Source organism: Gymnoscopelus microlampas (assembly GCF_963454915.1).
Source record: "Gymnoscopelus microlampas genome assembly, chromosome: 1".
NCBI lineage: Eukaryota > Metazoa > Chordata > Actinopteri > Myctophiformes > Myctophidae > Gymnoscopelus > Gymnoscopelus microlampas.
The window spans coordinates 59,753,884-59,765,691 of record NC_139962.1 but is presented as its reverse complement, the minus strand read 5'-3'; the positions used below and the strand labels follow the sequence as shown (position 1 = coordinate 59,765,691).

General features: G+C 43.5%; 1 protein-coding gene across 1 annotated transcript; it reads left to right on the top strand.

Annotated features, from left to right (window-relative positions):
• Positions 1-339: 339 nt before the first annotated feature.
• On the top strand, positions 340-6,405 carry fgf4 (fibroblast growth factor 4; the record flags this gene model as incomplete). The annotated part of the gene is made up of 3 exons (XM_084060989.1): positions 340-652; positions 3,620-3,726; positions 5,414-6,405. 3 exons carry the CDS (start codon positions 340-342, stop codon positions 5,588-5,590), a joined length of 597 nt encoding a protein of 198 aa, XP_083917115.1. The 3' UTR covers positions 5,591-6,405.
• Between the last annotated feature and the right edge of the window lie 5,403 nt (positions 6,406-11,808).

The following is an 11,808-nucleotide window of genomic DNA, read 5'->3' as shown; positions in this document are numbered from 1 at the left end:
CTGAGCCGCTGCTGCCTGCTGGCCTCAACGAGCGACACTTCAACTTGTCAAGTCGCACTTGAGTCTCTCAGAGCCTGATCCAGTGATCCTGGCCTCTCGTCTCTAGTCGGAGTCTCACTGGCGCGTCAAAACCCGCAAGATCAATGTCGCACCACCAGTGAACCGGAGACGCGCGGCTCTTGGTCTTGGAATGAGCGCTTGTTTCAGCCGCTCTTTTCTATTCCTTCGCTTTCTTTTCTTCGGAGTTCAGCGCAAAGGCCGGCACCGGGTCGGGTGGTGGGGGGTATTTTTAGAGACAGCAAGCCCCCGATCCACAAACACTGGTAGGATCACAGGATCATGGGCTCTAACTCGGCCCTGACTGTCTTGGTCCTGGGCCTCATAATGACCGGGGTGGTCCGCTCGGCCCCGTTCTCCTTCCAGGGGGGCGGCAGGGGGGCCAACGGCACGGCGGAGCGCCGCAGCTGGGAGACCCTCTACTCCCGGTCGTTGGCTCGGGTCCCCGGCGAGAAGAGAGAGATCAACCGGGACAGTGATTACCTGATGGGCATCAAGAGGTTGCGGCGCCTCTATTGCAACGTGGGCATCGGCTTTCATATCCAGGTGCTGCCCGACGGCAGGATAACAGGAGTCCACAACGAGAACCGTTACAGTAAGTTCATTGATTGATTGATTTTCATTGATTGATTGATTGATTGATTGATTGATTGATTGATTGATTGATTGATTAATTGATTGATTGATTGATTGATTAAGTAATTTATTAACAGTTTGCAAAAGAAAAGCACAGAAAGTACAGTTCTATACAAGGTCTGCTAAAATGATTAAACCCAAGAAAGCACTATCTATGGCTTGTTTCCATTGGGGTGCTGTGCTCAATTCATCTGATTGTTAAAATCTTCATTTAGGTTTAGCCTACTCCAGTGGTTCTCAAACTTTTTAGCCCGTGGACCGGGCCCCCATTTGAAAAGATATGCCATGCCAGGGACCCCCATAAGAGAAGATTTTTACGGCTATAGTGATTCTCACCCATTTTAATTTCAAGGATCCCCAGTTTGACATGCATTGGTGGAGGCCATGGTTTTTATTTATTTTTAATCTGTGGGAGCCCAATCTACATTGTAAAATCTGTGCTAATGTAACTCAGAGAGTGTACAAATTGAACCAAGTGGACCCGTGGGTCCATTTGGTTCCATCTGTACACTCTCTGAGTTACAGCCCCATAAGGGTCCATTTGGTTCCAAACTATATCGATCATTTAGCTGGGGACCCCCTCAAGGACCCCACTTTGAGAACCACTGGCCTATATCGCGCGAGGGTGTCGGTTTCTGTTCATTTTGGTCAAGGGACACCTAAGCGTTACTGTTGATCAATGCGCGTCTATGCTTTAGATTATTAAATAGGTCTATAACTAGCCTATAAAAGCAATACAAGGCGACAATTATATAAATATATAAATATATAAATATATAAATATATAAATATATAAATATATAAATATAAATTATCTGTATAGGATACAGGTAGTGCGACCTACAAGTACGTGAAAATAAGATTATTTATGGTCTGCATGCAGCAAATGGCCAAAAGTCGCCTAAAAAGTTGACTACCCACTTAGAACTACCCCACAAATTAACATTATAGCCGATAGGCCTGTTTACTATCAAATGACAATAATAGCCTAATTCTAATAGCCTAGCCCTACAAGACATGACGTCCATTTGTCATCAATGTCGTCATCATCATAGAGTTGCTTGTTATCGCATCAGGAGGACAGGTGCGCGATGCAGGTGTTTGAGAATGACGCTAGTCCAGCACATCTGGAATCTGCCATTATAGTGGCTGAGATTTCGGTGCATAATTATGTCGGCGTCCCAAATGCCGTGTGTGTGTGTGTGTGTGTGTGTGTGTGTGTGTGTGTGTGTGTGTGTGTGTGTGTGTGTGTGTGTGTGTGTGTGTGTGTGTGAGTGAGTGTAACCAGAGATCGCTGTGATCCAGGGCCAGCTCCTAGAGTTCTGACGCAGATAGACATTTCCCTCTGGCTTGATCCGGCTAATTAAAGCCTAATTTATACTCCGTAGTACAGCGGTGTCGCTTGCCAAAAGGGAACAGATCTACAAGCTGACAACGCCTGTTAGCTAGCTTGTAGATCCGTTCTCTTTTGCCAAGCGACACCAGCTTGCACATTGCACACGCTGAAAGTCATAAGCTCTCTGACATAAATGTGTTTGTTTGTTTGTTTGTTTGTTTATTAATTTATTAATTTATTAATTAATTAATTAATTAATTAATTTATTTATTAATTCATGCATTCATTCATTCATTCACTCACTCAGCCTACTCATTTATTTATTTGTACCCACCAAACCAACCTTAGAATCCCCCTCATGGCTCTATTCACAGCAGCATTATTACGAAGACATTCACAGGTGTTACCAATGATACTAATGAAGGCTCTGTTCCATTCATGGGCAAACAGAGTCAGGGTGCTGATATTATGCATGTTGGCCCACTGGAAACACTCTGTTACACCAGTGGGTCTACAGTTGGGGTCCAGGGACCCTCATGGGCTTCCAAATGGCCCCTTACAGGTGTGTAACAGTAGTTATGGGGGTCGTGGAAACCACTGTGCTACACTAAATGGAACAGAGCCTTCATTAGTAGGCTATCATTGGTAACACCTGGGAAGGAAGTGATAATATGGCTGCTGTGCAGAGCCTATTCGTTGACTGCAGTGTCAACGTCCATACTTGTCATTCTTCATAGGCCTACATACACACTCTTTTATCACTTCCTATGGAGTGATCAAGGGACACGGCCCGGGCCGCCCGCCTGCCCTGCCCTGCCTGCTGGGGAATTTAAAGCTTTGTTTTGTGTTCTTCTCCCAACACTATTTTGGGACTCCTACATAAAATTCGGGGAGATACATTACATAGAATACCTTTAAAGAGTTCAGGCCGCCGCGAGTCCCGCGACTCGGGCCAATGCGGGGCTCAAAAACGCACGCACGGACCCTTCACCCACTATGGACTATCAGGTAGACTTAATAGCCTAAATTAGTGGATGATTCGGTGCGGCCACCGACCATCATTCTTGGCGATCATAAGCACACGTGGTCTGCAGGTTGCTCCACTGTGCACCATGTCTCCACATCAAACCTTAGCTTATGAATTAAAGGAATAGTTCACCCCAAAATAAATGTCTTCCCTCTATCATTTCGGTTACTCCACTCCATGATGCCTTGAATTCATGGGGTAAACAATTGTTTGTTTTTGTCACATTCCTGAATGAAGAATCCAATACGAGAATGTTTATTTAAGAAAATAGGGGTCCGAGCTTAACAACAGGCAAGCTGCATAAAAATCAGTTTATATTATAACCTCCAACACTTGTGGACTACAATGTGGGAGATGTTTTGGACTTTTCTTCAATTCATCCAATATGCTCATATTTGATTCTTCATTCAGCAACGTGACAAAAAAATCTCTATGAATTCGAGGATTCATGGGCGGTGGTGAGTAGGCTAATTGATCGAAAAAAGACATTTTGGGCCCGAAGTAGGCTATACTCCTTCAAGGGACAGTGTTGGTTTATGGGTCTTTCTTTCCATTCCTTCCAGGTCTCCTTCAGATCTCTCCGGTAGGAGAGAGGGGCGTCGTGACCATCTTTGGCGTCCGCAGTGGGCTGTTCGTGGCCATGAACCGGCGGGGGAAGCTCTACGGATCTGTGAGTGTACTGTATCACTTCATTTCACTGTTGATTCCATGCCCAAAAAGACCAGATCTACAAGCTATGTCAGCTTGTAGATTTGTTCTTTTTGGATATCTTGTAGATCTGTTCTTAGAGTAATATATAGGCCAGTGTTTCTCAAACTGGGGGACCCCCAGGAGGTACCCAGCAAAATAATACAGCATCACAATCATTTTAACCACATAATCCATATTATATGTTCGCTATTCAAAAATAGTGGATATACAAGCTTGCAGCGCGTCACTTGGTGCCATGCTGCGAGCTTGTACATCTGCTATTTTATTTTTTTTAATCTTAAAAGTATTGGAACATTTTGAATAGTTTTGATTTTTTTTAACACAAATCCTCTCTTCTGGGGGTCCCTGGCACAAAAACATTTCGGATTGGGGTCCGCAGCCAAATACATATTAATTTGGGGGTCTTTGACACATTTGACAAACGTTGGAGAACCACTGAGGTAGGCTATCCTTGCAGACGGACTTCTCCATGACACCACTGTGAGCAGGCTAGCACACGCACACGGACACAACAAGACAGTAGGCGACAAGTGAACAAGAGAGAGAGAGACAGAGAGAGAGAGAGAGAGGCTGTGGCATGTTTTCATTGTGGGCCGGATGAAGGCAGAACCGGGTGACGGTACATCATTCAGACTGAAACATTCCATTCCAAGCATTGCCAGCCAACGCACGCACCTACCGTTCTTCTGCCTGAGCAAAGACGAGCTGGCCGCGAGGAGACCACCCACCCATCTACAGACAGACAGACAGACAGACAGACAGACAAACACACACACACACACACACACACACACACACACACACACACACACACACACACACAGACACAGACACAGACACAGACATATTGACAGAACACAGACTCACGTATCCGGACCAAAATGCATTATTTATTTATTGAAAATATGATTGGAGGCCCATTTGCAAGAGGAAAAGAAAAATACAAAAATGTCCACGTATATGTTTTCATACACAGTGAGGCAGGCACACATGCACTATTAGATATCAACACACAAAGTGAATGTTAGAGCCATTAACCCACTAATAATGATGTCATCGGCATGTTCCTATATATTGTTAGCAGTTCAGTCATCACATAGTAAGCAGTCCATATACATAAATGAAAAACATGTATAAAAGTGTTCACAGGCTGTAAGAATTGTTTTGTTATCAAGACCAACAAAACAGAGCTCGCCTCAAATCCTATTATAAGTCCCCCAGCATTTTTGTTTTGTGATCAGTGTTTCTCAAACTTTTCTGAGCTCTGGACCACTTGCATATTTCGAACAATCCTCATTTGAGGACCACCCCAGTCCACCTGCTCATAATAATACAGCTATACGTATTTAACATAAGAAGTCATAACACAGTCATTTCTATTTTATATATATATTCACAAACAATATTAATGATTGATAAATGTCGGATGTAAACTTAGTTGTGCACTTGTGTCGCACACAAAAAAATAGCAGATCTACAAGCTCATAATGTGTCATGTTTTCATACATATTTTTGATACCACCTGTAATTAGCCTCTGCCCATCAATTAAACATTTATGGTCTGCGGACCACTGCTTGAAAAACACAGTGACCATCAAACAAGTGACATTTCAAATAATCCACATTTCTCTCTCTCTCTCTCTCAGTTACACTACAACAGTGAGTGCAAGTTCCGGGAGAAGCTTCTGGCCAACAACTATAACGCTTATGAGTCGGTGTCGTACCCGAGGATGTTCATCGGTCTCAGCAAGAACGGGAAAACCAAACGAGGGAACAGAGTGTCACCCGCCACAACGGTGACACATTTCCTGCCAAGAATCTGAGGAGCCCTAAAAAGTTTGATTTATACTTGGTCGTACGGCGGTTCAGGCATGAGAAATAGACGTCATCTCAACCAACAAGGAGTCGAAGGAGGCTAGGAAAGGAGTGGCCGAGTGGACTCTAACAACAAGGAGACGAACAAGGCTATAGGAAAGGAGTGGACGAGTGGACTCTTAACAACAAGGAGACAAAGGAGGGTAGAAAGGAAAGGAGGGATAATTAGACTCGACAGGGAGACAAAGGAGGCTAGGAAAGGAGGCACGAGTGGACTCTAACAACAAGGAGATGAAGGAGGCTAGGAAAGGAGGCACGAGTGGACTCTAATGACAAGGAGTCGAAGGAAGCTAGGAAAGGAGGCACGAGTGGACTCTAAACTGTGATGCACTTTTCAGTTACAGCCTTTATGCAAGAAGTCAAAGTGTATCATAGCCTACTTTTATCATTTTTATATATATTTCTTTCTTCTTATTTATAATTTACTACATTTTGTATTTTTTTTTAAACAGGTCCTCGCTTCCATGGGGAGTTTTAATTTATGTTTATTTGTTTTTTGTTTCTAATTTATCAGACTTTTGCTGCTATTCTCTGTCAGGTTGAAATCTTTTACCTAATGTATGCTCCGTCGTACAATGCTGTCAAACACCGAAAATAGCCGATATTCAAGCTCACAATGTGTCGCATCCGCGACGCGCTTGTAAATCGGCTATTTTCGGCGCATGACACTGTCATACAAAGAAGTATATATCAGGCTTTTGGCTGATGGTTGTCTTTGCACTGTGGGTAAAAAAACAAAAACAAACAAACAAACAAACAAAACCTTCTAGCAACATTGTGCAGGAGACATAATTATGTAATTTAATGACTTTTTCATGTAGTGCATTTTTTGTCTTAGACTGAAGTTGAAAACAACATGAGGTGTCGGTCGGCATGTGTCAGAAGTGGCAGTGATTGCTCAATGCTCCACATCTTTTGTGTGGCACTGGAGCCTAATTGAAACAGTATCATCTTACTGAGAGAGAGAGAGAGAGAGAGAGAGAGAGAGAGAGAGAGAGAGAGAGAGAGAGAGAGAGAGAGAGACCCGGCCTCCACTGGGCTGTTTTTAGCTCTGCCAAAGGGGCGAACTCTGAACTTTTCTGCCGTCAATCTTTGTCAGAACCATAAGACTGTGGATAGAGAGAGAGGTATCTTCTTGACATTATATAAGCGGGGAATTTGGGAGTTTAAAGGCAAGGTCAAAGTGCTGACATGCAACGGGGAAACCGAAGCCCCGAGTGTCGAGCGAGACTATTCTTTATTGGACAAGGCTCATGTCAAACAGAGCCATAAGTTAGTTGCATTTGTCTGATCGGAATTGGACTGAAGTAAGTCAAGCATTCCTTGTGGGCCTCAGCTGGCGGAGCGGAGATTGTTTTTGGAGTGTTGTTTGACATGGGACGGCTAATGCAGAGCTGGCAGGGTTACTTCGTGGTCAGAGGGACTGTCCCATGACATGACAGGAGGGTCCCGGGTTCAATGGCAGCCATGTGTCCAGTCAAGGTGTATTAGGCCACAGACCCCCATAGCTCTGAGAGTGTACAAATGGACATTTGGTTCCATTTGTATACACTGATATTTACAGAACTGGTTCCATTTGGTTCCGAACTATCAATAATTTAGCTGGAGAACCCCTTGAACCCCCTCAAGAACCCCATTTTGAGAACTATTGCTGTGGATGAGAGCATCTGCAACTACAGAGGAAACAAACAACCCCATTTTGCAGAGCTCCCTCTAAAACCCTGACTTTTAATGAAACTACAATTTAGTTAGAAATTAAGGGTTTTACTCTGTAGTATAGTTACATCGCCTCCAGCTGACAAAACGTCATATTTGTATAGTTTAAATTACTAATACGAGTGCCATAACTTTTCATGGGTTACTATACGGAAAGTTGTAGTTTTTTTGTAAGATATAAAACATATGCTGCTCTACGATCATCATTATTACATTATTACATTATTACATCATTATTAATGTACAATTAACTCTGTACATATCACCCTCTCTCTCTCTCTCTCTCTCTCTCTCTCTCTCTCTCTCTCTCTCTCTCTCTCTCTCTCTCTCTCTCTCTCTCTCTCTCTCTCTCTGTCGCTCATTGCAGTTGAGTACAGCTCTCTCTCTCCCCTCTCTTTCCCTGTGTAGAGTACAGCCCGGCTCTAGTGGCCATGTCGTCCTAGTTGCGCCTTGTCACGTTCCTGCTATCTTCTATCTTTACCCTGTGATTTACTTTTAGAAAGGATAATCATGGGAGAAATATTTAAAGACAGCTGTTGGACTGTACTTTATGCTAGGGCCCAGTAACCCTATATTTTTCTTTATATATTTTGTAAATATAACCCCCTCGGTAGCCAATGGTGATGGTATTCCTATTGGGGGAAGAGGCTCTGTGTATGTGTGTGTGTGTGTGTGTGTGTGTGTGTGTGTGTGTGTGTGTGTGTGTGTGTGTGTGTGTGTGTGTGTGTGTGTGTGTGTGTGTGTGTGTGTGTGTGTGTGTGTGTGTGTGGGGGGGGGGGGGGGGGGGGGGGGGGGGCTTGACAGAACACTTGTGTTGTGTCTGTCTTAACCACCCTAGTGTCCATATTCTGGGGGCGAACATTAGGCTAAAATAGCAGATCTACAAGCTAGCAAGGCGTCACATCATGTGTTTGGTCTATTTTTGACTTGGAGGGGAGGGAAAAACTAACTGACCTAGAGTAGAGCCTTGGGGGACCCCGGGCAAATAAGTATATATGGGTGTATAAGTGTTTTTTTTACCTTTTTGAACTGAACCATTGCTATGAAAAGGGCTGAATCCAGATGAACACTGAAACACACAGCGCAAAACTCAGTCATGTCTTTACTTCTTCGAGGTGTCCCTCTGTTTGTTGTTTGATGTTTTGTTTTTCTTCAAGAGGTTTAAAAGGGTTTAAATCTCAGTTTCAACATTCCACAAAGCAAGGCACTAGCCTAATGTATTATCTGCAAGTTGTGCAAAAAAAGGTTTAATTGTTTAAACAAACAAAATGAGAGTGCCTTGAGTATAGCCTAGAACTAATGACTTGTACAGCAACCAGCTGAACTCTATACACAAGCTGGGTATTAATTTGCAAATAGCTCAAACAAATGTCATGCAAACTGTCCCCAAACTGGCCTCCAGCAGGGCCTCCTTCCAGCTAAAAGTGCTTACAGTATATACACCACCTAAAAGGTGGTGGTTCGCCTCAGTTGGGCCAGTTGTTGGTCACTTGAAACCTATCGTCCCTACTCTGGGGCAAACATTTGGTGAAGATTGCAGCTCTACAAGCTGACAATGCTCCATGTTGCGACGCGTTGTGAGCTTGTAGGTCTGCTATTTTCGGCGAAGATATTTGGTGTAGAGGGGAAAGAAAATAGGGGTCTAGTCGTATAGAGCCCTGGGGTGCCCCAGTCGACTAAGTATACATGGTTTAAATGGTTAAAATCAAGAGGAGATTGGGGCTCATCATCCTCTATACTAATCATATTCTACAGCCAAGCTGAGTGTTCTCCAGTATCACTGATTTGCATGGCAGAGCACTGTGTTTACAATAGACTGGGGACCTGGCGTTCACCCCTCTACCTATACCTGCTCATTTGGTTATCCAGCGAGAGTCCAAGAGAAACCAATGATGCTGAAAAGCCTCTAAAGATCAAATACAGACCGCCCAGCTTCCCACCCGTGAACACGACCTGTTGTGTTGGTTGGAGCACCCGGCCAAGCCGCAGGCACTGTGTGGACATGTGATGTGTTCCTACCAATGCTTAGACCAGTGGTTCTCAAACCTTTTCTTGCCCAAATAGACATTTTAGATTTTTTTCAAAAATGTTAAAAAATAGTAGATGTACAAGGCAATGTATAAATGGATAAAGTGGTTACAGTGATTGTGATGCTGTATTAAAGGGATAGTTCACCCATTTTTTTTCCTTTTCTATCGATTAGTCACCCCATGGAGACTTGAATTCATGGATATTTTTTTGTTTTCGTCGCATTCCTAAGCCAATAATTTGATGACCAGCGGACCGGTAGGCAGAGACACAAAGGACACTCTTTGTGTCTCCTACCGGAACCGCTGCCGGTCATCAAATGATTGGCTTAGGAATGTGACAAAAACATATCGATGTCTCTATGGGGTGACTAATTGATAGAAAAAGTGTCATTTTGGGGGTGAACTATCCCTTTAGCACATTTTGCCGGGGACCCCCTGGAACCTGCCCAAGGACACCTGTTGGTCCCTGGACCCCACTTTGAGAACCACTGGCTTAGACAACTGTTGACGCAGGTGGATGTGTGCGTGAGACTTTAGCACGAATGTGACAATTTCATGGTATGTCTGCCTAAACGCTCACCTCTCATTGAAAATGAATGACTAGACGCTCATTCAGTCGCTTCCCTTGTGAAGAGCCCTTTTAGCCCGATTCGTACTAGGTCGCCTGATGGTGTTGTATGGCAGAAAGGTCCGACCTGAAGGCTCACAACGCATCGCAAGAGTTGAATTGTCTTGAAGTGTTTTCTATGTGATGCATATCTTTGTTGGGTGGAAACCTCATATGTCCAGCAACTGTTACTTTCCGGGATTAAAATCCAAAAACAACAAAAGTAGCAGATTGACAAGCTCAAAACGTGTCGCTTTGCACCACGTTTCGAGCTTGTAGATCTGCTTCTGTTGATGCTTTTGTGTGACGCTGTGGTATGATCACGTAGGGCATTAATTTACGAAAAAACACAACAAGTTAGAAAATGGAGATAAGAAGTTTCTGCCAGACAGCAACGATATAAACCCATCTATTCACATGAGGAGCGCACTGCGACCCTGCAGATACAAGTGGGTACGCCAGGCGTAGTGTCGCTCCCTGTGTGAACAGCCCTTAACACTGAAGGATTTGGACAGTGTGCTGGCTCTGCTGTGTGGATCTACTGACGTGATGATGCTGTCTCAATGAGTCCTGTGGTCTTGATACTTTGCATTTTGTATTTTATACATTCATCAGTTGCTCTGTAGTTTTATGCAGAGTGTGCTGAACATCCATCTTGTATGTGCTGTGCACATGAAATGAAGCTTAACTTAATAAATAAATAAATAAAAATGAAAGTTTCTGTGACTTGCGTACTGTTGTCATTGTGTCAGATTGAACACGCTAACATGAACCACTTTAAATCTGGCAACTGGATTTGCGGCCAAAATGTAGGCAAAGTTTTTTCTTCTTTTTATTTTCCAAAATTATAGATCCACAAGCCCACAACCTGTCGCCTTGTATTTAAACATTTTGGATAAGGCTTAAAGTGGCTACCAGCGCTAAACGATAATGAGAAAAAAATCGAATTGCAATTATTTCATACAAAAGGGTAATTTAAACTGTGATTCATATAAACTTGAAAGTTGTTTAAAGAGAAGTGGCTGGAGAAGAGGTCATTTTACAGGATTTATTGAGTTTGACCAATTTTGTACTTGGTTCACGGACCAAATATTATCCAAAGCACTAATATTCCTTGTTTAGAGGTACATTTCTGCCATAATGCAGTTATTTACAGCCTCTGCTATTTGAAAATTGCAGTAGTTCATATTACAATTCATCTTATTTAGATTTTTGATTCTTTCATACATGCACGCACGCACACACGCACGCACGCACGCACGCACGCACGCACGCACGCACGCACGCACGCACGCACGCACACACACACACACACACACACACACACACACACACACACACACACACACACACACACACACACAGGCATAATTCAAAGCATGTATGTTATGTAGCCTACCAGAAGTTGTTGCTTAAATAAGCAACACTAACATGAAATTGAAAACTTGGAAACCGTTAATGCGTTGGAAACCTCATCCAGATGTATTTTTGTTGGTATTCACAAACCTTTTTATTAATGCGTTATACATAAAAGTCTTTGACCCCCCCAAAAAATCTGAATTTTGCTATTCAACGGTTAGTTATGGTCAAAACTTTAGACCATAACTGACCGTTGACTCTAAAACAATACATTCCTGATCATTAGGAGTCATAGCTCTCTCAGTAGCTGTAGCTGTCTTCAGTCTTCTAGTTTTACGTGTGCAACCTCTCGGAGCCGCGTGGCCTTGGCCTGCTGCAGGACAGGTGTGATTTGGACACATAACTGCCCTCCATGGACGTATTTCTGTGCTCCACCCAGCTGGACCCTGGGCTA